This window comes from Asterias amurensis, chromosome 1 (assembly GCF_032118995.1).
Source record: "Asterias amurensis chromosome 1, ASM3211899v1".
In the NCBI taxonomy this organism is placed as follows: domain Eukaryota; kingdom Metazoa; phylum Echinodermata; class Asteroidea; order Forcipulatida; family Asteriidae; genus Asterias; species Asterias amurensis.
The window spans coordinates 26493258-26517065 of NC_092648.1; the positions used below are offsets into that span (position 1 = coordinate 26493258).

Below are 23808 nucleotides of genomic sequence, written 5' to 3' on the forward strand. Positions count from 1 at the left end.
TTAATTTGGGGGGCTAATCGTCCTTACTCGCAGCTAGAGCTAAAATGTGAAGGACGCGGCTACAACATGTTCGAGAAGCAGGCATGCAAGGACGCATTCAGCTGCCAGCCACATCAACCCATTATGACCACGGAGCACAGCCAAGATCGAAAGTGTTTGATTTTTTCCTGAGGGAGGAAAACCGGATAGTCTGGGAAAACCCTCGTGGCACAGCAGAGAACCAACGCACAACTCAACTCACATATGGCCCCGACCGGGAATCGAACCGGGGTCACCTTGGTGAGAGGCGAGCGCTTTACGCACAAGCCAACCGTGAATATCGCTGGTCTTTTATTTGTTTGTGTTTTACCAATCACCAGTGTGTGGTAAGCAGTGTACACTCTGGACTCCTCATCCCTAGTCAGGAACAAGAACATCAAAATGGTTTGAATCCCACCTGAGTAATATGCCTGTGATTTTTGTTCACCCCGAGAAAGTTCCAAGTATACAGTATCGGTGTATGAGTAAAAACCAAAACAAAATATTCTTTATCCCCAATGCAAATTTTCATCTATTAAATCGTTGCAGTACCCGCTGCTAAAATATAGGATTCGAACTGCCTCTAGCTACCGGGCAATCTCGGTAGTCTAGTTGGTAAGACACTGCTATAGAATTGCAGTGGTCGTGGGTTCGCATCCCACTCAAGTAATTGCCTGTGAATTTTTTCACAAAGCTCGGGAAAGTTAGTACTGAGTACAGTATACAGTGTTATATAACGCCCACGCAGATCTTTGCCATTTGATTGGAGGATTGTCTGTCACGTGATAGCAAATAAAAGTACCATTGCACGCTGAGTCACTCACCGTGCTTTTTCGTTCCATCCGAGAGGTACTATTGCTGCCAGCGTGCAATAGTACTTTTCGGATGGAACAAAAAAGCTGAGTAAAAACATCATTGCATGCGCATGTCTTTGGTAACGCAGCAGTGTTACTGCAAGGCATATTAGTAAAATTACTAGCATTCGGCTTCCACAATTAAAAATTGTAGGCCTACGCTTTGTTTGTTTTGAAAGTTGTATCTTTCAATCAAAATGACAAAGATCTACTTGAATGTTATATAAAACAAATAATGAATGTTTTTCATTCGTGCAATGGTGTAAATATGTTCATTCCTGAAAGCTGGAATGTTCCATTCAACGAGGCGGACTTGGCTCCGCCTCGTTGAATAGAACATTCCATCTTTCAACTCATGAACATATTCGCACCATTGCACTCATAAACATTCATTATGTGTGTACTAACACACATCGGTGTGTTTATGGGTAAATCCAAAATTAACATAATTTGTGTTCATCTCCATTGAAAGTTTAAAGTGTTGTAGTACCCACCACTGATTGAACTACCTCTAGCTACTGAGCAAGCTCTGTGGTAAAAAGTTTTGAAGGTCTCGATCAAGGTCTCGGTCTCATACTTTGAGGTCTGGACTCCCAACACTTGTGTTAAAGACATTGGACACTATTGGTAATTGTCAAAGACTAGTCTTCTCACTTGGTGTATCTCAACATATACATAAAATAACAAACATGTGAAAATTTTAGCTCAATCGGTCGTCGAAGTTGCGAGATAATAATAAAAGAAAAAAAAAAAACACTTTTTACACAAAGTTGTGTGCTTTCTGATGCTTGATTTCGAGACCTCAAATTCTAAACTTGAGGTCTAGTAATCAAATTCGTGGGAAATTACTTCTTTCTCGAAAACTACGTCACTCCCGAGGGAGCTGTTTCTCCTAATGTTTTATACTATCGACCTCTCCCCATTACTCGTAATCAAGAAAGGTTTTATGATGATAATTATTTTAAGTAATTCCCAATAGTGTCCACTGCCTTTAAAACATCTGCTGTAAAAATAGCAATGGTTGTGGGTTCGAATCTTGCCTGGGAAATTATGTCGCCATAGGAAATTAAAAAACACTGAACAGAGTTAAGTGTAGTTGAGCATCTCTTCCTTTCTTTTTGCAATTAAAAAGTTGTATGTCTGATCAATTCAATTCTATTCAATTATGTTTATTATGAAAATCTCAAGAATTACACCTTAGAAGTTAAAAAGACCTAAATGAATGAAACAAATTAAACTTAAACTTCATCTAGACTACCTTTGCCCAATTTATTACAATAAACAATGATCTGTCATTTACAATTACTAAAGCTGAAAGTATTTTATTCAACTACAAAGCTCTAGTAGTAGTGCACGTACATGTAAAAGGCTGTGAGAGGATGGTAGCATCGTGACAGTCAAGTCGCTGTTCTTACCATGAACTGACCTTACTCGTTCACAGTTTAAAAACAAGTTGGGAGAAAATCACGATTGAAGTTTCAATACTTTTCAAACTGCTGTATTTTATGACGAAAACAAAGCTGAATACTTTATTCATACAGAACTATCAATGTGTTTTCATCCCTAAACCTATTTTTAATTAGTAATTAATTCCTAAACAGATAACTGTTGATAAAGTGGCGTATCGACACTTTCATGACTTTGTGAAAAGACAAAATGGCAAGTCCAGCGATGCGTCGTTCTTTCTAATTAGTGTAATTACCAAACTTTTACATATTAGGCACTGAAACTTGCTGATAGCGTTAACAGAATTGAGTTTGTCAATATGTTGTTTGTTTTAATTTTTTTTGCAAAAATGTTTGATTTGAGTCAGTTACAGTGTAGGTCAGTTCGTGGTACGACCGACGAAGAGCAAAACATTGTATCTCCTGTAATAGCACTACATGTAATTATACTTTATGCCAGTTTGAAACCGAAAGTGTCAAAAATGTTTCTTGAAATATCACATTTGTGCACACTAAACTTATAGCATTTTCCTGCATTTTTACAACTTGTTTTGCAAAATCGAGATACAACATTTTTGGACTGATGGACACGTTTCATTACAAGGTATGCTTCACCTTGCTCTATCGATTAAAAACCCATGTCAGACTTAAAGGAACACGTTGCCTTGGATCGGACGAGTTGGTCAAAACAAAAGCGTTTGTAACCGTTTTTTATATAATGCATATGGTTGGAAAGATGTTTGAAAAGTAGAATACAATGATCCACACAAGTTTGCCTCCAAATTGCGAGGTTTTCCTTCTACTGTGCGAACTAACACGGTCGGCCATTTATGGGAGTCAAAATTTTGACCCCCATAAATGGCCGACGTGTTAGTCGACGAGGTAAAAGGAAAACCACGCAATTTTGAGGCATGTTTGTGTGGATCATTTTATTCTACTTTTACATCTTTCTACCCATATGCATTTTATAAAAAACGGTTACAAACGCTTTTCAAAGACCAACTCGACCGATCCAAGGCAATGTGTTCCTTTAAACCAAACTACATAACTCAATGCATTGTGCATCCTGCAATATAAAAATTCTTCAATAAAGTATTAAATACATGTACAAACACTAGTTAATATTGACAAATACATATATGTACAGTGTACATTCATTAGGATGATTATAAATTTTGAAATCCCTAACATTTAAAAATATATATACACAACAAGCCAACTGGTATATGTACACTTTCCCCATAAATTTATGATTTACTGAAAACATTAGCCATAACAACTTTGTTACATACAGTAACACCAGTTTGTTCCATGAAATGAATAACAACGCAACAATCCTCTATGCCTGGAATTTCATCTGTGAGAGGGCAAAGCCATTTTCCTATTGCGAAGGGCACTTTCATTGGAAAATCTTAACGTCTATAACGGGAAAATTTGAAAAGGGCACCAAGGCCAAGACAAGGACAACAGAGGCCTTGGCCTCCGTGAACTTCCAGGCCTGATCGTCATTCAACTCATCTGGGCCCAATTTCATAGCGCTGCTTAGCGGCCGATTTTGTGCTTACTTTGCAGTTTCTATTTCATAGCGCTGCTAACCGTAAGCACACGAAAAGGCATGCTAACCTTCCGGCGCTTACCGCACGAAAATAAATGACGTCACAATGCAAATCAACGGTAAACACGCAATATGGCCAGCCAATTTTTCTGCTAACCTGTGAAATACGCTAAGGCTTAAGCAAATTTTGCTGCTACAGTAAGCATGCAAATTTGCTTACTGTTAAGCAGCGCTATGAAATTAACCAAAGACCATTTTGTAACTGAGCAGCAACCTTGAATTGAATCCCTTATAAAAAACCAAAACAGGCACCCCATTGCTTGCCATTTGGTAAATCAGGGCTAGCTATCCTACTTGTGTTACACTCAAAGGTCAAGATCATTTCATGTTTGCATACATCGAACATCCATTGGTAGTTTGAGACAGTTATTCAAGCTGGGTGTGTCACACATTGGTTGAATTCCCCTGTATGTATACAGGGGAATTCAACCAAGATTGTGACGTCGTGAAAACATTGAGTTATTGCCCTTTTTCAAGCAAAAATGTACCAGATATTTTGACTACAGATTGTTAATTAGGAAATGTTCAGGGCCCTATATCATAAAGCCTCTAAGCACAAAAAACTTGCTTAGTACAAAGAACATTTGACTAAGCAAAAATAGGTTACCAGCCAGAAATTTGCTAAAATTTGCTTTTAAATGAACAGCCTAAAGAAAAAGGGCCCATTGTATATAAAGGCCACTAACAGTAATATTATCATATTCAATCACAAACCACAACTCCAATAATACTGGGCTACGTACATTTACTTATTCCAGCACTAACCGCAAGACTAATGCTACTGAGCGAAAAGGGTAAGGCAACAGAGCTCTGCTGTACATGAATGTTAAATATAGTTTAAGTCTATAATAAGGCAAATTCTTGTTATTTTAAGTTCTCACACACAAAGCTCTCCATTAGTTTTGGATAATCCTGCAAACTACTCATTCTTTCATCTGAAAGAAAGTCCTTGCAAAAGGAAGTGACTGGTTCAAATTCAACTACAATGAGAATGCAATGCAAAATATGCAGTTTTCACAATGGAACTGTGGCTCAATCGTGCAGGGCCCAATTGTATGGCTCTGGCTTACGATGGAATTCTGCGCTTATGTCCCATAGAACTATGTGCCCTCGGCGCAAAATTCTAAGGTAAGCAGAGCAATGAATTTAAGACCTGGGGCCAATTTGCCAATTTCATAGAGCTGCTAAGCACAAACATTTGCTAAGCATGACATTTCTTACTTAATAAAAACAGGACTACCAAGCAAATTTCCACATGATTTTCAGGATAAGCAAACAACAGATGAATACCAGTAACAAGCAATATGCAACAAATAGAAATTTGGTTGGTAAACCTGTTTTTATCAAGAAAGAAAGTTTCATGCTTAGCAGCTCTTTGAAATTGGTGTTTTGCATACCCTGATGCTCAATGTCACCATTGAGTTATTACTCTACAACGTATGTCTCGTCAGCTTCCTCAGTATGTATAGAGCTGACGGATCTGTTGTCATCATCACGACCATCCTCAAAGTCATCGTTGTAACTAGGATCACCCCGTGTTGATCTACCCCCACTACCCACTGAGAAATCTCTACTGTCGCCTTGTTTACCATACTGATAACTATCGTCGTCGTCGCTATCTTCTGGGTCGTTGTACAAGGAGGTGGATGCTTGAGTACTACCGCGGCCTTTGCGTACCAGAAACTCCTCATCCAGTCCGGCATCTTTTAGTGCCTGTTGGTATTTTCTCTCAGCCGTTTTCTTAGCGCCAACCTTCAGACACAAAATCATACAAAGAGTTATAACAGAACCAGGGGTGGATTTCACAAAGGTAGTCCTAACTTAGGACTAGTCCTAGGCAATGCTAAGAGATAGGACCAGTCCTAAGTTAGGATGAGTTACTGGTCCTAACTTAGGACCAGTCCTATCTTTTAGCATTGCTTAGGACTAGTCCTAAGTTAGGACTAACTTTGTGAAATCCACCCCAGGGCGAATTGCCGACTTTATAGATGCATTTTGGCCCTTAAAAAAAAAATGCTGACCTATCCTTTAACAAAGGTCACAGGTTATAGCAACAGTGAAAAAAAACAAAAAAAACAAAAACTTATTTGGTCTATTATTGATGAAACTGTCTTACCTTTAATTCCCTACAATTTGTAATACATTTTTGTCAATCCTCTAAAATGTGTAAGTACATTTTGCTTTGTAAACCACCACACTTTGTGGTTTTGTGACTGTGAAGACCTGGTAAAGGGTTTCTTTGTTAGTCCTGATCCCTCTTAGAAAGTGTCTTGCTCCTTTAATCAGCTCACAACAACATCATATAATGTGTACGTAGGTCGTAGGCTGATTGGAATTGGTGGAAACAATTACTAACAAAATTAACCGGAGGTCACAACTTCCGTTTTTAAGGAAAGTAAACATAGATGCACAACCCCAATGATGACCAACTAATGCGCACCAATCAAGAATGGAGTCTGTAATGAGTTGTGTGTAATGTGCAATATGTAAAATTGAAAGGACACTATGAGCTAGATGACAACATAAATTTGCATTGCTGGTTGTGTGCTTTCATTTTACAGGATTGCGCACTACGCATACCAAACACTATGAATTTTCGGCCTAAAAGGCCAAGTCACACTGCAGCGATAACGAAAACCCTAACCATCACGACGCAAAGAGAATGCATTATATTAGTTAAATTTGCTCCACGCAGAATACGCACAGGCTAATTCAACCAATAGAATGTGTTCTCTTTCCATCGTGACCATTGTTATCGCTGCAGTGTGACTCGGCTTTTGTTTCTTACCTGTGATTGTCTCTCAAAAAGTAGAGGTCTAGAATCCACTCTTGCTATCATCTCCTTCAACTCTTGATCATATTCCTCTTGTCTCGAACGGCCTGCTTGGCTGTCAACAGAAAACAAAAACTATTGTAAAAAAAACATATTTTAAAGCAATACAAACATGCATTATCAAACTGATATTTCTGTGAAATTACCTCATTAGTCATAAAAGTATGGTATTCTTTCTGTAAAGATCTGTTTACTACAGTTTACAATGTATGAATGATTGTCACTGAATGTAAATTTACAAAGCACACAGAATGGATAAAATGTACATGTACTCCACATATTCTTCAAGTGAGATAGCTCTCAGAGTGGTTCGTGGATGAGTGCTCGCTCGCGGTGAAACTAGTGACAAATCAAAACAAAAGGTCTTGCACCAAAACTACTTGGCACATTGCGTGTTTACCATTCCCACTATTTTGGGAGTCAAAATTCATTCGCTTAACCGACTACCAAAATGGTTGGCAGGATAGGTGCACGTAAGTGCGCACCATGAACTGGGTCAAAACAGTATTCAAAACAATTATTTAGAAAAATCGATCTCTAGCAATGTTTTAGAAACATGGGTGCAAATGGATTTACAATTTGGGGGCCGTTATTCATTGATAAAAAAATGTTTTGCTTGAAATAATTTGGACTACAACAAAACTGCTTGCAAAAAGTTTAAACCTTTCACAAGTTTTAACAAGATAGAAATATTTTATAGATTTTCTGTTAAAGGTTTCCAAGCCTTAGAGAAAAATGCATGGAAAATTTGTTCTCTGGTCCCGAGCAACATGGTGCTACGTAAACATGCCATGTGTACTGAAACTTCTTGGAAATTCAAGCCATGAAATTAACTGGTATGGTGCAGGCAAGGACTTTTGTTAAATTCCATTATTATATATAAAACCTGGCAGTCACATTCATCTTCCTTACATGTAGTTATGAAGCTTGGTTTTACTGCTAGCAGAGAGACTCTCAGAATAGTCATTGGCCAAGGCCTTCTTGGAGACAAACTGCTTCAGCTTCCGCTCTTTGATTCTCTTCTGTCTCTCCTTCTCAATGGCTTCCCTCTCCTTCTCTGCTTTCGCCTTGAGACTCTTTTCCGTTACACTCATCCTCAATTTGGAGGCCGTTGTCGTCTTTGCTGGGATGGCGTCCTCAGAGATATTAAGAGAGCTGCGCAGACTTAGAGATCTTGAGGTTGATCCCCGAAATTTCTCCTTTCGATCATCTTCTTCCCTCTTCAACTCCTCCCTGATCTTATCAATCTTAGATGGAATGCGAGATGTGCGGAGGTTAAAAGGTTGTACCACAGTTGGCTCCTTCTCCCTCTTCTTCATTTGGACGTCACTTTGGAATTGCCGGTACAGTTGGTCATAGTCGGGCACATCACCATTGACCTGAGGTCGAAACTTGTGCTCGGTAGTCATGAAAGCTTTCTTCTCTCTGTTCTTGTACAGTTTCTGCCTCATTTTTCCATCTGTATACTCTTTTCCCCGAAGTTGCATGTTGGGAGGTAATGCAGACTGGCGAAGCATCTCCTCTGATCGCATCTTGATTCTGATTTTACGATACTCTTCTTCTTCGAGAATTCTGTCATTGACAGTCGGGTCGAATACAGACTTTGGGACATCTCTCGCCTTGAACTTTGGCTTCTTCACTTTGGCTGCTGCTGCTAGCGGCAGTGATTTTGACCTGTGGTGCTTCTTTTTTTCCTCCTCGCGTTTCATGAATTTGAATGGCTTCTGCTGCGACTGTAGAACTGTTTTACTGTTCTCTTGGTTCATCCTGCTTCGTTCAATTTCCCTTTCTCTGATCTCATCAAAGAGTGGCATGAAGGTGTGCGCTGGTGCTGGAGTTGCCTTGAACTGCTTTTGACACTCGGCTTCCACAGCCTTCTCCTTCTCAGCCAGATCATGCTCCAACTCTAAACAGGCCTTGGATTTGGTTCTCTCCTTTGATGCATCACGTTGTGTCATCTTGAAAGGCTTTGGGATGGTAATCTTAGGAGACCATTCTTTATTCTTTATGCTTCCAGTACTTTTGACTGATGATGCTCTTGAGTTGCTTCTTGATCGAGATCGAGGGGCATACTCATCCACTGAAAAGTCGTCCCACATCTTACCAACCATGTCTTGATTTGCAGAGTAGGATGAGTCAGACAAACGGGATCTCCGAGTACTTGTTGTCATTTCCAACTCTGACCCACTAGTAGTATCGTGACCACTTTCACTTGTCCAGGTAATGTCATTCCAAGACTCTGAAGGCACACTGCGGCGTAGACTACGTCTGGCTTTACCTGCCCATGCTGTTTTGGGTCGGCCAATGGGAGGCTTTGCTGACATGTCTTTAACATTGTCTTTCTTTGTAGACCAGTCATGACTTTTTGCAAACTGTTCTATTTCATCATCTATGTGGCGTAGCTTATGGTCACCAATATAAACAGGACCAGACTTGGTAAATGGTGGTTCCTCCTGCGCCATAGCCGTCCTTAACAAATATTCATTTTCATTTTCGTTTAGTGACAATTTCTGGTCATACAGATCCTCCAATCTTGATAGTGTTTTCCTGTGTTCGTTTTTCATGTCAACCAAGTTCCTGTAAAACTCCTCATCTGTAAGAGTATCGATGTTGTTTCTGATATTCTCGAACATTTCATCAGTTGGTGCAGAAAACTGCCCACCACTTTGATGTTCAGCAGCACCAACTCTGTCGACCATGTCGACAACGCGGCTGTCAACAAAGCCTGTCCCGTCTTCTTCGTATTCATTTCCACTGCCGTCATACGCCCCATAATCGGGAGCGGTGTTCCTCGGTTTACTGCTTCGGCCATTCACCTGCTTTGAACCAGTCGGCTTAAACGATCCCCCTCTTTCGGTGAAAGTAGCAGCAAGTCTGCTTTTGGGATTTCTAGGTAGTTTTACACAAGAATTTGTCACTGATGACAAAGCGTGCCCTGCAACACCAGTTGCCATGTTGATATTTATTTTCGTCTGCAAAAATATTTCAAAATTAGGAAATTCATAACAATTAATTGTTGATGTCTTCTCAAAGCAAATAATAAGTGTTTTATTAGTATTTAAAGATTAAAATTAATCTTTTACACGTTTTTGAAGTTAATGTGATATTATTAGTATGATTAAGTTTAAACATATAATATTCTATATATATTTTTAGAAAACATTATTTGAGAGAGTCTGCTTACCTTCGAGAAATATCTATGACCTCTGACCCAGGGTAGGGTTGTTGAATTCACTGTGTCATTCATGTGTTATTCTGTGCTTTAAAATCCTCCATTATCGCACAATTTAAAAACCATCAACAAAATCTTTCTCCCGGAACTGGAAGAATAAATATACAGTCACAGAATGCCTGATTTCAAAATGGTAAGATCGCAAGGAGGTGGTCAATCTCAGAGTGCTTACAAAGACAAGGAAAAGCCAGCTCTGATCCGCGAAACAAACATCTCTGCAGCCAAGGGTAAGATTACAAAATTCAATGTCTACCGTAGGCCTTCATACAACATCCTAGCAAACTCGTAGTCATGTATCTCTTTTTATTGCTATAGTTATTTCGTCATGTACACAATGTTCTGAATGTTCTGCCGTAGTTATAAATGTATTTTTTATATGTTTTCATATTGGTAGGCATATCATTATCAAATCAAATTAAAAAGACAGTGGATATTTTGCCGGCATTTTTGGTGTCATCTGTCAACTGTTGCCAACTAAAGTGTCTGCTCGGTCATGACATAAGCATACTGTGATCTGATTGTTGTGATTGGTCATCTGGTCCCAATTTCATGGCTCTGCTTACCGAAAGAATCGGCGCTTGCACAAGCAGGGAATTTCTCTGCTGTTATTAGCGAGTCTGTCAAAATGGCAGTTTTGTAAAATGTATCTGTTTGTGTGTGAAAAGTAGCTGTGAATAACTCGCCAATTGATAACGTTAACCTTGTCCAAATCAAACAAGAATTCAGTTTTCCAGAAGAATAAAGATAAATAAATCCATAGAAAACAAAATATCTTGGGAAAAAGCTGCAGTAAAATTGTAAAAAATTAAGTTTACTTTTGCGTTTTTGGGACCAGATATTGACGCGTCTAAATTTCTGAACGTCCATTTTATCGACTGCCACAAGAAATATATTTTCAAGAATACTGGAGGGTGCTCTTTCTTTCGAGATAATGTGAGAAACCAAAGTACATGATGTAGAATTTTGTCAGCTTTCCAACGGTACTGTTTTGAAATAATTCACGTAAATAAAAATGGAATTTTTGCCCAGTTTTTCGAACACATGAAATACGGACATATTATGTCGATTTTTCTCCTGAAAATGCTTCAAAATGTCATATTTATAGGTCATTACAGTTCTTTGACAGAACTCTATTTGAAAGATTGTACTCTGAACTGGGTGTCTATGCACTTTTTTTTGTTTTATTAACTATCGCAAACAAGCGCAAAGCAAATTTATAGAGAAGCTTCTTTAAAAAAAACATCGAAATCGGGTCGATGGTTGAACACAGCGCGGCAGTCTGCGCACTCAGACACATAGTCTTGGTTCCAAGACCATTGGTGTTGCGTGGTCACACACAGCCAACGTTCGATCTTTGCACGCACGGCAAAAACTGTACACGCTTGTGATGAATGAACGTAGCGGGCGCACTGTTTCTCTGATTTCCGGATCCAACCAAGACTATCCGACACACCGTGTCTGCGCAAATTGCCATTCCAATGGTCTTGTCCCCTGACTTAAAAATGGCTTATCAGCAAGCGTTGCCGCGTGAGTGTGGACACCAGTCTTTGAAAGATTGTGCAATTCGCTGATACACAACCAGACCTAATAAGAAACAACGGGCGGCGACGTCCGCCCCGGGATTTATTGGTTTTAATAATTCAGAATCAGAGAGGGTTAAAATAAATTATGTTCTGATGGCCTTTTTTTTTTATCTTCTTTCCATTGTTCGAGGTTACATACATGTTTTAAACTTGACTTTTGTTACTATTTGTTTAATAAGATAGAAGAAAAAAAAAAATAAATAATAATAATAATAATAAGTTTTTTGTGCGGAATTTGAAGACATATTATTTGGCAATGTTTATTTTAACTTTCCAAAATGAAAAAAGGGCTTAAAATTTGAGTCATAATAAACAGACAAGTAAACAAAACTACTATAATGAATTGATACTATTTTTAATAAAATACTTGGTAACTATTTTTACAAAAAAATTACCACACAAATTCCCATATTTCTTTATTAGCATTTGTTTATTGGCATAAAGTGCAGTTTTCAAAGGCCAAGGTAGCGGTTAAATATGCAGCTTATGTCTTAGAAACTGACTTGCTTGAATCTTCAAGACTTGAGGTACCTGAAATGGGAAAAAAGAGATGTATTCACGCTTCATGTATTTTAATTTGTTTACCTTTTTTAAAATATATAATTAGGCTTTAAAATATGTAAACGAGGCACAATTATCACCTATTTTCCCATTGATGTGAATACTAAGCTCAATTTTGTCAAATTTATTATGTCTGGTATGCTCTAATGAATAAATCAGGAGCAGTTTCACCACTCTTTTAATCAGTAAGAAATTGACAGACTCAAAACGCCCTTTGCCATGTTTAAATGAGCAAAGCTTTTCCATTAAACAAGCTATTGAAATAAAATAAACACCATTGATTTGCTTTCGCCGTCCTTTTTCCAATGGTATAAAACTTGTTGAGGTTTTGTGAAAAAGGGCAAATTTTGCCGGACTCTTTACTGTTATGTCGGCGTTATGTCAAGCGTATTTCACAGGTTTTTTAGCTGGGAATTTGGGGATTTTCGGCTTGTCAGGCTTGTGCTGCCATTCAGTTGCACTGCAAGCGGCGGAATTGTGTTCGTAAGTGCAGAATCTGGCGGTAAGCAGAACCATGAAATTGGAACCTAGTCATGCATGCATGTTGTACACATAAAAACTTTTATTTACTTATTTGCTTTTTTGATAACAATGAATGTAAGAAAACGTGAAGCCAAGGTCGAATACAAACAAATTTCAGAATGTTTTTGTCACAATTTCCTCAAGTTATCACTTACGTTGCACACAATTGTGGCGAGCACATTTAAATCAAAAAACATGCAACCTCCGTTTGATTTCATTTTATGGAAAATCTCAGAGAATTTTAGCTTGTTCTTGTGCATGATTAAAAACTCGTTAACATTATTTAAAAATTACAAAAACTATTTACAAACATATATATTTGAATAAATAATATAAAACCAATTAAAGTCAATTATGTAAGAGGGTCGAGTTTTGAAAAAAAACCACCACTAAATCAAATGTGATATTTTTAATTTGAACGATTTAAAGACACTGGACACTAATTGGTAATTGTCAAAGGCCAGTCTCTCACTTGGTGTATCTCAACATGCGCATAAAATAACAAATGACAAACCTGTGAAAATTTGAGCCCGATTGGTGGTCGAGGTTGTGAGAATAATAATAGAAAAAAAAACCCACCTTTGTCACATGAAGTTGTGTGCTTTCAGATGCTTGATTCCGAGACCTCAAATTGTAAATCTGAGGTTTTGAAATCAAATTCGTGGAAATTTACTTCTTTCTCAAAAACTACGTTACTTCAATGGGAGCAGTTTCTCACAATGTAAGGTTTTTATGATAATCATTATTTTGAGTATTTACAAATAGTGTCCACTGCCTTTAAAACAAAAGCCTATTTTTTAAAGTAAAGAGCGCGCGAGCGTTTTAAGGGAGCACCTGGTGCAAAAACATTAACAAATTGTATTATTATTGTTATTATAAATTTAGTACCAAGTACAGGAATAGTCATTTTCTTTGGGGTTTGAATTTCTTAATTGACATATAGGAAAATAAATGTAAATGCACTTTTAATCCTAATTTAGATGTATGATTTAATTCTTCCTTCTAAGAATAACATACCTAAATCGCTTTTTTTAAATTTATTTCTTTTTAGCTGTTGCTGATGCTGTTAGAACTAGTCTTGGTCCTCGCGGTATGGACAAAATGGTAATTTTTCTCTCTTTTAAAAAAACTCACCTCAGGTTTTTCGCTTTGTAAAGAAACGGACACATAAAGAAGGGCATTGATATCTTAAAAGAGAGAAATGGCAGCTTACAAAAATTGATGAATGATGCTACCATACGTAAGTTTGCAGATGAATTGTTATTAATGGTTGGTCCAATAACTGGCAAGTGTTTTGGAAAGCATGCCATTTTTTTCTGTTCAAAAGTCTCATATAGGCTTTAAGATTTTCCAGTAGAAATGGCCCTCTCAAAGTTGAAATTCCAGGCAAGGGGAAGTATAAAGATTTTGAAGGTCACATGGCAAATAGAAACATCATGGATGCTATTTAGGACCGCTCATCTGAAGAATACATTTATTGTATGGATAACTGGGTTTTTTGCTTCGTTTACAAATCCTTTTTGACTGGATAAAACATATTTTGAATTATTTTGTTGTTGTTGTGTTTTGACAGATTCAGAGTGCTAATGGGGATGTGACCATTACCAATGATGGAGCGACCATTCTTAAACAGATCCAGGTCTTACATCCTGCAGCAAAAATGGTAAGGATCTAGAAAGAAAAAAAACATTGTTTCCCTGTAGCGGCCCAAGTAGACATGAAAGTCTGGTAACTGTTCAAGTCTGGGTTTTCTAGATTGATTTGAGTTCACAGGTCAACTCTTGTTAGATGATTCATTTGGTGTTTGTTTCATTTCAGCTTGTGGAGCTGTCCAAGGCCCAAGACATTGAAGCTGGAGATGGTACTACATCGGTTGTTGTCATTGCAGGAAGTCTTCTTGCAGCAGCTTCAAATCTTCTCAAAAAGGGTGAGGAAAAGAGTTTGATTGAGAGTTACCTGCCTGTTTTATCACCATCAAGTTTGATTGGGTTTACTTGCAAAGGTTGATAACTTGATAGCAGTTTGTTTTATCAAATTTCTGTATTCCAGTATTTTTTTTATTTTTTTAATATTTTTTCCTCAGGCATTCATCCTACGACCATCTCTGAATCTTTCCACCGGGCAGCAGAGAAGGCTGTAGAGATCCTGACTGAAATGGCAGTGCCCATTGATCTGAGTGATCGAGAGACACTCATCAAGAGTGCTAGTACCTCTCTCAATTCTAAGGTAAGCTGAATGAAAAGATACCGCAGTAGAATACAAACTTTTAATTGCTTTGGTAACGTCCCAGATGTACAAAGATACTGATTCTGAAAGCTGTGAGCCTTCACAGTAATGCCAAAAATTATCGTTATTATTATTATTAGAGATGTTTATTTTGCATCGGGATAAAGAATTTTAATTTTGGTTTTTACCCATGCACCGATGTATGTTAGCACTGTATACTCAGTACTTTCCCGAGTCCTCTTAAAAAATATCACAAGCATGTTACTCTGGTTATTATTATTATCCCTCCCCCCCCCACATGAGAAAACCATGTAGAAAACATTCCACAGACCTTAATTAATAAATTCAGCATGCTTCTGCCAAATTTCCAAAATTTTGGTCCAGAATGCCCAACAATTTAGAACAATCCTTGGGAGAACCCTGATTTACTTTAAAGAAAACAACAACAAAAACAATTGTTTGTCCAATTAACCACAAGTGTTATTCTACTTTTATATGACAGGTTGTTTCACAGTACTCTAGTCTTTTAGCTCCTCTCTCCGTGGACGCAGTGTTAAGAATCATCGATCCCAAGAGTCCCAACTCTGTTGATCTTAGGGATGTCAAGATCATCAAGAAACTGGGGTAAGTGTGTGTGACCGTAGTTGGTTTTTGGTCAGAATAATCAAAATAGAGGACTTGGTTTTTTGTTCTGCTTTGGTAGTGTCATGTAAGTTACTCTGGAACTGAAAGTATAGAAGATGGAGGAAAATTATACAAGTTGGCTTTTCTTCTGTCAGGTACTTATTCTCCGAAGTTCAATGAGGCATTTTTGAGCAAGAATTTAGTAACATCTGGTACTTTACTTTATAAGACCAAACTGGAAAAGAGTTGAACAAACACAAAGACAATCTCTATCATTTGTCTTGTGTGTAAGTGCACTTCGATACTCAACAAAATTGAAAAATATTTATTTTACATTAAAGGCCAGTTTATAGTCAAACGCACAATGGTCTGGCGATTGAAATCTTGACGCACGATAAAAAAAGAAACACAGTTTTTAGGCCTCAGCCATGACTATAAACTGTGTCGCGTATCAAAATTTCCATCGCGCGACCATCACGAGACCGATAAAAAAACGGCCTTAAATATCAAAAATATTTATTGTCATGATAAAAAACATGAAAGTCAATGATTTTTGTTCACAAAGGTACTACACATTGAGTTAACCTATCATTTTCTCAGTTAAAAAACACGAACCAACAGGCTTGTCGGGACATGTGTTTTCTGGCCCGAAGCTAAAGTCACTGATCTCGGGCCTGTGGTCCAGTGTTAATTTCGAGCCCTGATGTAAGAGATTAATGAGGTAAAAATGACTAGTCGCTCTCCTTCTTATTGTTGCTTGCTCTGTTTCCCCACAGTGGTACCATTGAAGACACTGAGCTGATTGACGGCATGGTGTTCGCCCAGAGGTCAGCAGGAAGCGGTGGACCCACTAAGGTGGAGAAGGCTCGCATTGGTCTCATCCAGTTCTGCCTCTCACCACCAAAAACAGACGTAAGTTCAAGGAGACAGTGTCTCTGCAAATAGGATTAGTTAGATTTCGATATTTCTGTGAGTCATAGTGTATTTGTAAAAATTAACTTAATTAAAATAATATTAAAGTCTTATATAGTGCGCGTATCTACCAACAAGGTACTCAATGCGCTGAGTATACACCAACTTTCAGAAAGATATGTTATTGAAGTGATGATTTCTGAGACCCAATTATGTAGCACCTTATAAGGGTTTACAAGGCGCTACTGTGCATTCAGCAGCAACAGCCAGGAACACGGGGCGAACCCCTTCTCTTTTCGATAAGTGCACAGGGTTCTTTTGCATGCGTTACACAACACATGGGACCGAAGAATGAAGCAATGGTTAAGTGTCTTGCGTAAGGACACAAGTGTCACTGCTTCAGACAATTAATACACAACTTTAAAAACAAAAATTAGGGTCACACCCTTAAGTGTGGTAGTGATTCAGTTGTGACTGTCTTCCACTCTATACTAGTGAATAACACACATTTTACTCATTTTACACATTTTAGATGGACAACCAAGTGGTGGTGTCTGACTACACCCAGATGGATCGTGTGTTGCGTGAGGAGAGAGCGTACATTCTGAACCTAGTCAAACAGATCAAGAAGGCTGGCTGTAATGTCTTACTCATCCAAAAATCTATTCTTAGGTAAGTACCGAGAAGTGGTTGGAGACGATTTAGGCAGGAGAAGAAGGTGCAAACAAACATATTTCCAATGACGGCTTTATGGGAATTTTATATGGGGAGATACATTCCAGTTTAAGTTTGTTTAGTTGTTCTTGCATCTTTGGCCTAGCCCCACCCGACCCCATCATAAAGCAAACATTCTCAACCCTCCAAGATCAACCAATGTGAGTTTGTTTACGGTGCGTACTTCCTCATTCCTCCAAAATCAACCGATATGAATTGTATTCGTGTAGTTAAATGTCAAATGTGCTTCAATCCTCCAAAATCATCCGAACTCTCTGGTTGATTTTGGTTGACTCGAAAAGGTTATGACTATAGTCATACCCCAATTAGCCTTTTTTGTATAGTGGCAACTATAGGAGTGCACTGTGTGGTTTGGGTGTGTACAAACGTACCAAAACCTTACAGTGTTATAGTATATGTCCACCACGTCTCAAACTGGCTTATAGCAGTAAACATCTTATGCCCACAAGTTGTTATACCACCAGGGCCCAATCCCAACAATATGTTCAGCAGAAAATCGTGCCGGGAAAATGTTTCTGCTGAATAAACATAAGCAGGGAGCCATGCTCAAACAGTATACATTACAAGGTATTATGAAATTGGGCCTTGCTGTTCTTTTTCGCACCACCACAACTCATGAAGTATTTCATGTACTTGGTGTTCCCATTAGCCTTACTAGAGAGAGTATATGCGTAAATAGAATTAGCTGTTGCATACTGCTCACCAACCAAGAGGACCTATTGTATAATTGCAAGAAATAGTTAATGGTCTGACATTTTCGACCCTAGTAGAGTCTTTCTCAAAGGCTAAATGACAACAAAACACATATGAACAGGTGTTCAAGTGTAACAACTTGATTGATATGTGCAATGTTGCAGGGATGCTCTGAATGATCTAGCGCTGCACTTCCTGACCAAGATGAAGATCATGGTGGTCAAGGATATTGAGAGAGAAGACATCGAGTTCATCTGCAAGGTATGTAGGGCTCTTACAAGTTTAATTAGCTGTACATGTTTGGTTTATCATGTTATTGTTATGTACATCCCTGATACTTCATAGAAGACAGGCCTGTATGCTTCCTTTTTTTTTTTAAAGAGCATGGACGCCAAGGAATTTTCTGCTTTGTAAAGGGCACCCTATGAGTAAATAGTAAACTTCTACTGAAGCATTTCAAGGGCACCAAGGCAATGACCATGGGGCATGGAGGCAATTGCCTTCATTGCCTCCATGAAGTATCAGGCCTGAGAGGCAATTGCCTCCATGCCCCTGTTCTTATCTTGCTGCTCTTTTAAATGATCAGGTAGATACTTATTATTTCTCGTAGAGTTTGGTATCCCTAAATATGCTATGAGTGACTTGATAGTCCATTGTCCTTTATTTGGGTCTTGCAAGATTTCTGTCTGTTTTTGGTTTAGGCTTTACCCTCTTGCGTGTTTTAATGTTTGTTTATTTCCTATAATTAATGGTTACATTTTACTGTTTTATAATGTTGAATATTCATATGCATCCTGTTATTGTCGCTTGCGCTGTTTGGATGCTTAATAAAATAAAATAAAATTAAATTAAAATAAAATAAAGTAATATATTTGTTACATTCCCTCATCAGTCCATCAACTGCAAGCCCATTGCCAGCATAGACCACTTCACGGCAGAGATGTTGGCCTCAGCTGAACTAGTTGAAGAGGTTGCTACAGGAACTAGTAAAGTAGTCAAGGTAAATAGAAGGACCTCTTAAACTGCATCTCCTCGGTGGTCAGAAAAACTATACCGAGGAGACAGGTTAATTTGTCTAACCCTCCTACTCTTTGACTGATCAAAATCGTTTTGAATGATAGATAAACTATGCCAGCTTGCAATATGATATGTGATGATGAATGAAACTACACAGTACACAGTCAACCCTCCTTCTGTTTGAGCATTCAATATCATTCACTGTGAATGACGGATAAACTCTGCCAGCCTGCGAAATGAAATGATATCATCTACACTGTACACACATGTACACAGTTAGTTCTGTCCACAGTAGTTTCATTATACGCAGCACATGAAGTTGAAGTTGAATGGTTTTTACCACGTTTGGCAAACTCACTGGGAAATGTTACAAAAAGTTAGAGGGTTGAGTGAGTTTGATGGTTGTGTGTGAGAAAGGTGTTTGACTATAAAGCCCCCCCCCCCAATCTGTTAGTTTTCAATAATGGCCGATTTGGTTCCATTTCGTTGGACAAAGGGATAATAAGTCGTGAGATCAGGCATACCCCCATAATTAGAGTATGTTTGTTCTAGCATTGAGCTATCATATTGTTTTGGTCTTTGTTAGGGAGAAGGAGAATCTATAACAAAGCCAATTAATTTATGGTTTGTAAAAATCTTATTCATTACGATCCAGTAACTTCTCAAGAAATTATGTTATTTCTAAGATCCGTGTATTTTGCGTATGCAGGTCACAGGAGCAGCCAACCCAGGGAGAACGCTGACAGTCTTGATCCGTGGCTCCAACAAGCTAGTCCTAGAAGAGGCGGATCGCTCCATCCATGACGCCCTCTGTGTCATCCGCTGTCTCGTCAAGAACAAGGCCCTCATCGCCGGCGGAGGAGCCCCTGAGATTGAGGTATCCCATCGCATGATGGAGTACGCGCACAGCTTGACCGGGATGGAGGGGTACTGCTTCAGCGCCTTCGCTGAGGCTCTGGAGGTCATACCATCCACCCTGGCTGAGAATGCTGGTCTGAATCCAATCTCTGTGGTGACTGAGTTGAGAAACAGACATGCACATGGGGAGAAGACGGCAGGGATCAATGTTCGCAAGGTGGGAACAACTTTGTTTTAATGTGTTACACCCGTTTCAGACAGGTGCTCCAGAGTCGCACCGAACCAAATTCTGAATTAAGTACATGAGAAGTCCAATGTCTGAAACAGAAGCAACTGGATGCAATAGAAGTCAGAAGATCGACTGTCGCAATCGTTTGGAACGACGCTGCAGCGCCTTGGTTTCAGACGTCAATCTTATGATGAGATGAACCTAATGTTAATGTTATGTTAAAGATTGTCTGTCTTGTTTACTCATATTGGAGAATGTTTTGGGACACTGTGTCAGCAGACTTACCAGGTTAGTTCACATGCTGAGAACAACGTAAACAATGTTACTTTTACTGCCACAAAGTTTCCCAAAGTCTCCTATTGGCATTGACCGTTTCAACACGGCTGAATTTAGTTGTTGCAATTGTATGTGTTATTTGCTTCATTTTCTAATATGATGGTTTTCATTTTTTATTTTTTTTGTAGGGTGCAATTACAAATATACTGGAGGAGAACGTCGTCCAACCTTTATTAGTATCAACCAGTGCTATCAAGCTAGCAGCAGAATGCGTCACAAGTATCATGAAAATCGATGACATTGTAAGTATTCTTGCCCTCCTAAACCTCCATCACAGCAATGAAGGGTTGAATCCATATCTGAATCTGAATTATATAGTCGGCAAAGCATCCTTGTTGAAACATTACACCAACTTTTTGTGGAGAAGACAATGAAGAAATTTCCGTTTGAGACGTGGGAGGAAAACCCTTTTAGGGAAAACCGACGCAGTCAGGTAGGGACTGAAAAACCCAATCCACATACAAGGCTCTGGTTTGGGAGTCAAACCGGGGCCCACAGAGGTGCAAGTCAGTGTATAGCGGATAAAACCAGTACAATACAGTTTTACAAAAAGTATTTTCTCAAGAAACTTGATAAATGCTACTGCACTGGTAAATCTGACAGACCCAGTGATATTTTGTTTCTGTTTTCTTATACACCAGGTCATCACAGGATAGACTTAAAAAGACTACTCTTCGTTTACAACAAAAAATAAACGTTATGTGATGTTGATGCCCTGCTGTGCCAGACGTTTCTACCAGACTTATATGGACTCGTCCTGACTTCAACACAAATGCATGCAAAGCAAAACTGTAACCCCGTAGTCTTGTGAGTCAATTTTGCAAATCTTCAACGTTCTTCTTTGGTCCATCTTATAACGATTGACATGTGAAGTTTAAAACCCAAGCTATCCCCAATTCAGAGTTTGATTTTGAAGAATTAAGCACCGCACAGCCAAACCAACCATGCTTAGCATGAGGTGAGGCAATACCAAGCTTGATCATTTTGTGAGTCCGCTGGTCTTGGTGGTTAGTTTACACATATCTGAAGCCATTTATTCACTTCATGTAAAGCATGAACCATGCAATAAGACAGGATGCTGAAATCTGCCCTTTGTCAACAATTCTTGTTCTTGCTAAGTGTTGTGTACGCATTTGTTTTGAACTTACCTTTTGAAAGCAGGCTTGATATTCTTTCTGTATCATTCAGATTTCTGAATTTGTTTGCCCTCAGGAAAATCAGAAAGTGTTTTATTAAACAGCCTGAAAAGCCTCATGTGGGTCAGCCCTTGTAGTCAATAAAGTTTTCCTGCTTTTTTCTAAGGGCCAAATAACATGCTTTTATGTAAAGAGCTACAGACAAAACCTCTGAGCAACACTGAGTAGTAAAGTTTTAAAAAGTATGTCTTGTCTTGGCTAAACCTTAAATTGTTCTTGTGAGAACAATGAGAGACTTTGGGACACTAGGTGGCAGCAAACAAACTTAGTAAACTTCCATTAGTTGCGAGTTCTGAGCATGGGCAAAATTCTTAGAATGGACCTTATTCATTGATGGCATTATGCTGTATCTTTGGTAAAATGGTGACCAAACAATACAAACGCACAGGTGACCATGTATGCACCGTGACCATGCACAGGATTGTACAATAAGCAGCTTGCTTTTGACCTAGGTGAGAGTGGCCTACTCAAATAACTTCAATAAACATAAAGTATGTTCAAAAGTCTCGCATTATAACTCATTGTGAAATTGTGCCTATCTCTTTAAACATCTTACTTCCTTTAAGGTTATTAATTTTGTTTTTTACCAATACACCGGTGTGTGTTAGCACTGTATACTCAGTACTTTCCCGAGTTCTGTGAAAACACATTCACATGCATGTTACTCGGGTGGGATTCGAATCCACAACCCTTGCAAAAACAAAATTAATATCCCTTTGAGGTGTTTTGGGGTGCAATTTCAATTCACTTTGTATATTTCTGCCAGGCAAACCTAACTTGAAGTTTTCAGGCCAGTGACTTGTAATCTAGTCACATTTCTAATACTTTCAATTTGATTGAAAGCAGGAATTACCATTTTTGAGCTTACCTGGCAGAAATGTCCAAGTATAAAGTTACAGTATTACAAAGTTATGGTTCGTTTTTTTCCAGGACAAACGTGTGCAGATAATTACCCACATTCGTCCTTGGAAATAAAAACGCCACACACCGGGGTCGACCCAGGGAAGCTTAGTGAACGCACCCTGTATTGATAAGTTACTGAATGACTCATGCCGAAATAAAACAATCATACCAGTAATGTTTTTACAAATCTAAAGACTGAGTTTCAGAACACTAAGTTTCAAGTTTCATGACCTTTGTCATGAATTGTGTCTGGTTAATGACCTGTTTTCACATAGCTCTCAGTAATTGTTTCAATCGGTGAATTTTATAACAAACTTGGTTCTGGGCAGGATTGGCAAAACAGGCCTCTGGTGTTTTCAATGGCACTTTACACATACAGTATGTGTACCTGCTCTGATAATGACTGATCAGATGGGTTAAAATTTCGTCATCGTAACAAAACTGATCTGGGCCCAATTTCATGGCTCTGCATACCGTAGGCGTAAGCAAGAATCAGTGCTTGTGTAAGCAGGAAATGTTGAGCTTACGCCAAGCATATTTCACGGGTTTGCAGGGAATTTTTGCTTGTACATGTATGCGTGTGTACTCCATGTTACAATGCATTCTACGCTTACACAGCTTGAGCAGAAATACGGCGCTTGCTCTGCTCTGCTCTGCTCTTGCTCTGCTAGTGGAGAATGGTGATCGTATGCAAGATTTTGGCATTAGGCAGAGCCATGAAATTGGGCGCTGAAAGGTCACAAACCAGACGCTGTTAAATAGAGTTTATTGTAGGTTTAGATAAACCAACTTATGTGTGCAACATGTTTGATACTTTCTCTTGTTTTTTTTATAAGTTTTTTGTTTTCATGTTAAGTGAAAAATGTGAAAATAAAGCTGATAACTACAGTCCATTTTGTCAGTGTCTTTTAATTGCTGATTTGGTGTAAATGTATATTGAGCCGATAGAACACACCTGTGTACTTCATGAGCATGGTTTTGCTATACACCTTACTAGATTGTATAACCCATGTGTTCCCTTGTGTTTCATTATTTGATATTTGAAGTGCTGCCGCTTCCAAAAAAGTGTGTTGGTTAAAGACTAGCCTTCACAGTTGGTGTATCTCAACATATGCATAAAATAACAAACCTGTGAAAATTTGAGCTCAATCGGTCGTCGAATTTGCGAGATAATATTGAGGGAAAAATCACCCTTGTCACATGAAGTTGTGTGCTTTCTGATGCTTGATTTCGAGACCTCAAATTATAAACTTGAGGTCTCGAAATCAAATTCGTGGAAAATTACTTCTTTCTCGAAAACTACGTCACTTCAGAGGGAGCTGTTTCTCACAATGTTTTATACCATCAACCTCTCCCCATTACTTGTAATCAAGAAAGGTTTTATGATGATAATTATTTTGAGTAATTACCAATAGT

General features: G+C 38.5%; 2 protein-coding genes across 2 annotated transcripts; one reads left to right on the forward strand and one right to left on the reverse strand.

The window, feature by feature from the left end:
* Positions 1-2056: 2056 nt before the first annotated feature.
* On the reverse strand, positions 2057-9724 carry LOC139934843 (protein FAM161B-like). Its single transcript, XM_071929254.1, has 3 exons — positions 7678-9724; positions 6721-6820; positions 2057-5684 (listed from the first exon to the last, which is right to left on the reverse strand). The coding sequence occupies exons 1-3, from the start codon at positions 9717-9719 to the stop codon at positions 5358-5360; spliced, it is 2469 nt and encodes an 822-aa protein (XP_071785355.1). The 5' UTR covers positions 9720-9724; the 3' UTR covers positions 2057-5357.
* A 233-nt stretch (positions 9725-9957) lies between these two features.
* Positions 9958-23280, forward strand: LOC139934854 (T-complex protein 1 subunit delta-like). Its single transcript, XM_071929265.1, has 13 exons — positions 9958-10224; positions 13715-13767; positions 14237-14326; positions 14482-14590; positions 14747-14889; positions 15392-15513; positions 16290-16425; positions 16958-17097; positions 18018-18114; positions 18746-18853; positions 19580-19945; positions 20422-20535; positions 20935-23280. Exons 1-13 carry the CDS (start codon positions 10113-10115, stop codon positions 20947-20949), a joined length of 1605 nt encoding a protein of 534 aa, XP_071785366.1. The 5' UTR covers positions 9958-10112; the 3' UTR covers positions 20950-23280.
* The last annotated feature ends 528 nt before the right edge of the window (positions 23281-23808 follow it).

Coding starts and splice junctions, on each gene's coding strand:
- LOC139934843 (XM_071929254.1), bottom strand. CDS start 9,719: ATGGCAACTGGTGTTGCAGGGCACGCTTTGTCATCAGTGACAAATTCT. Junction 6,821..7,677: donor ACCAAGCTTCATAACTACAT/GTAAGGAAGATG, acceptor TTCTGTTGACAG/CCAAGCAGGCCGTTCGAGAC. Junction 5,685..6,720: donor TTTTTGAGAGACAATCACAG/GTAAGAAACAAA, acceptor TTGTGTCTGAAG/GTTGGCGCTAAGAAAACGGC.
- LOC139934854 (XM_071929265.1), top strand. CDS start 10,113: ATGCCTGATTTCAAAATGGTAAGATCGCAAGGAGGTGGTCAATCTCAG. Junction 14,890..15,391: donor GTACCTCTCTCAATTCTAAG/GTAAGCTGAATG, acceptor TTTATATGACAG/GTTGTTTCACAGTACTCTAG. Junction 15,514..16,289: donor AAGATCATCAAGAAACTGGG/GTAAGTGTGTGT, acceptor GTTTCCCCACAG/TGGTACCATTGAAGACACTG.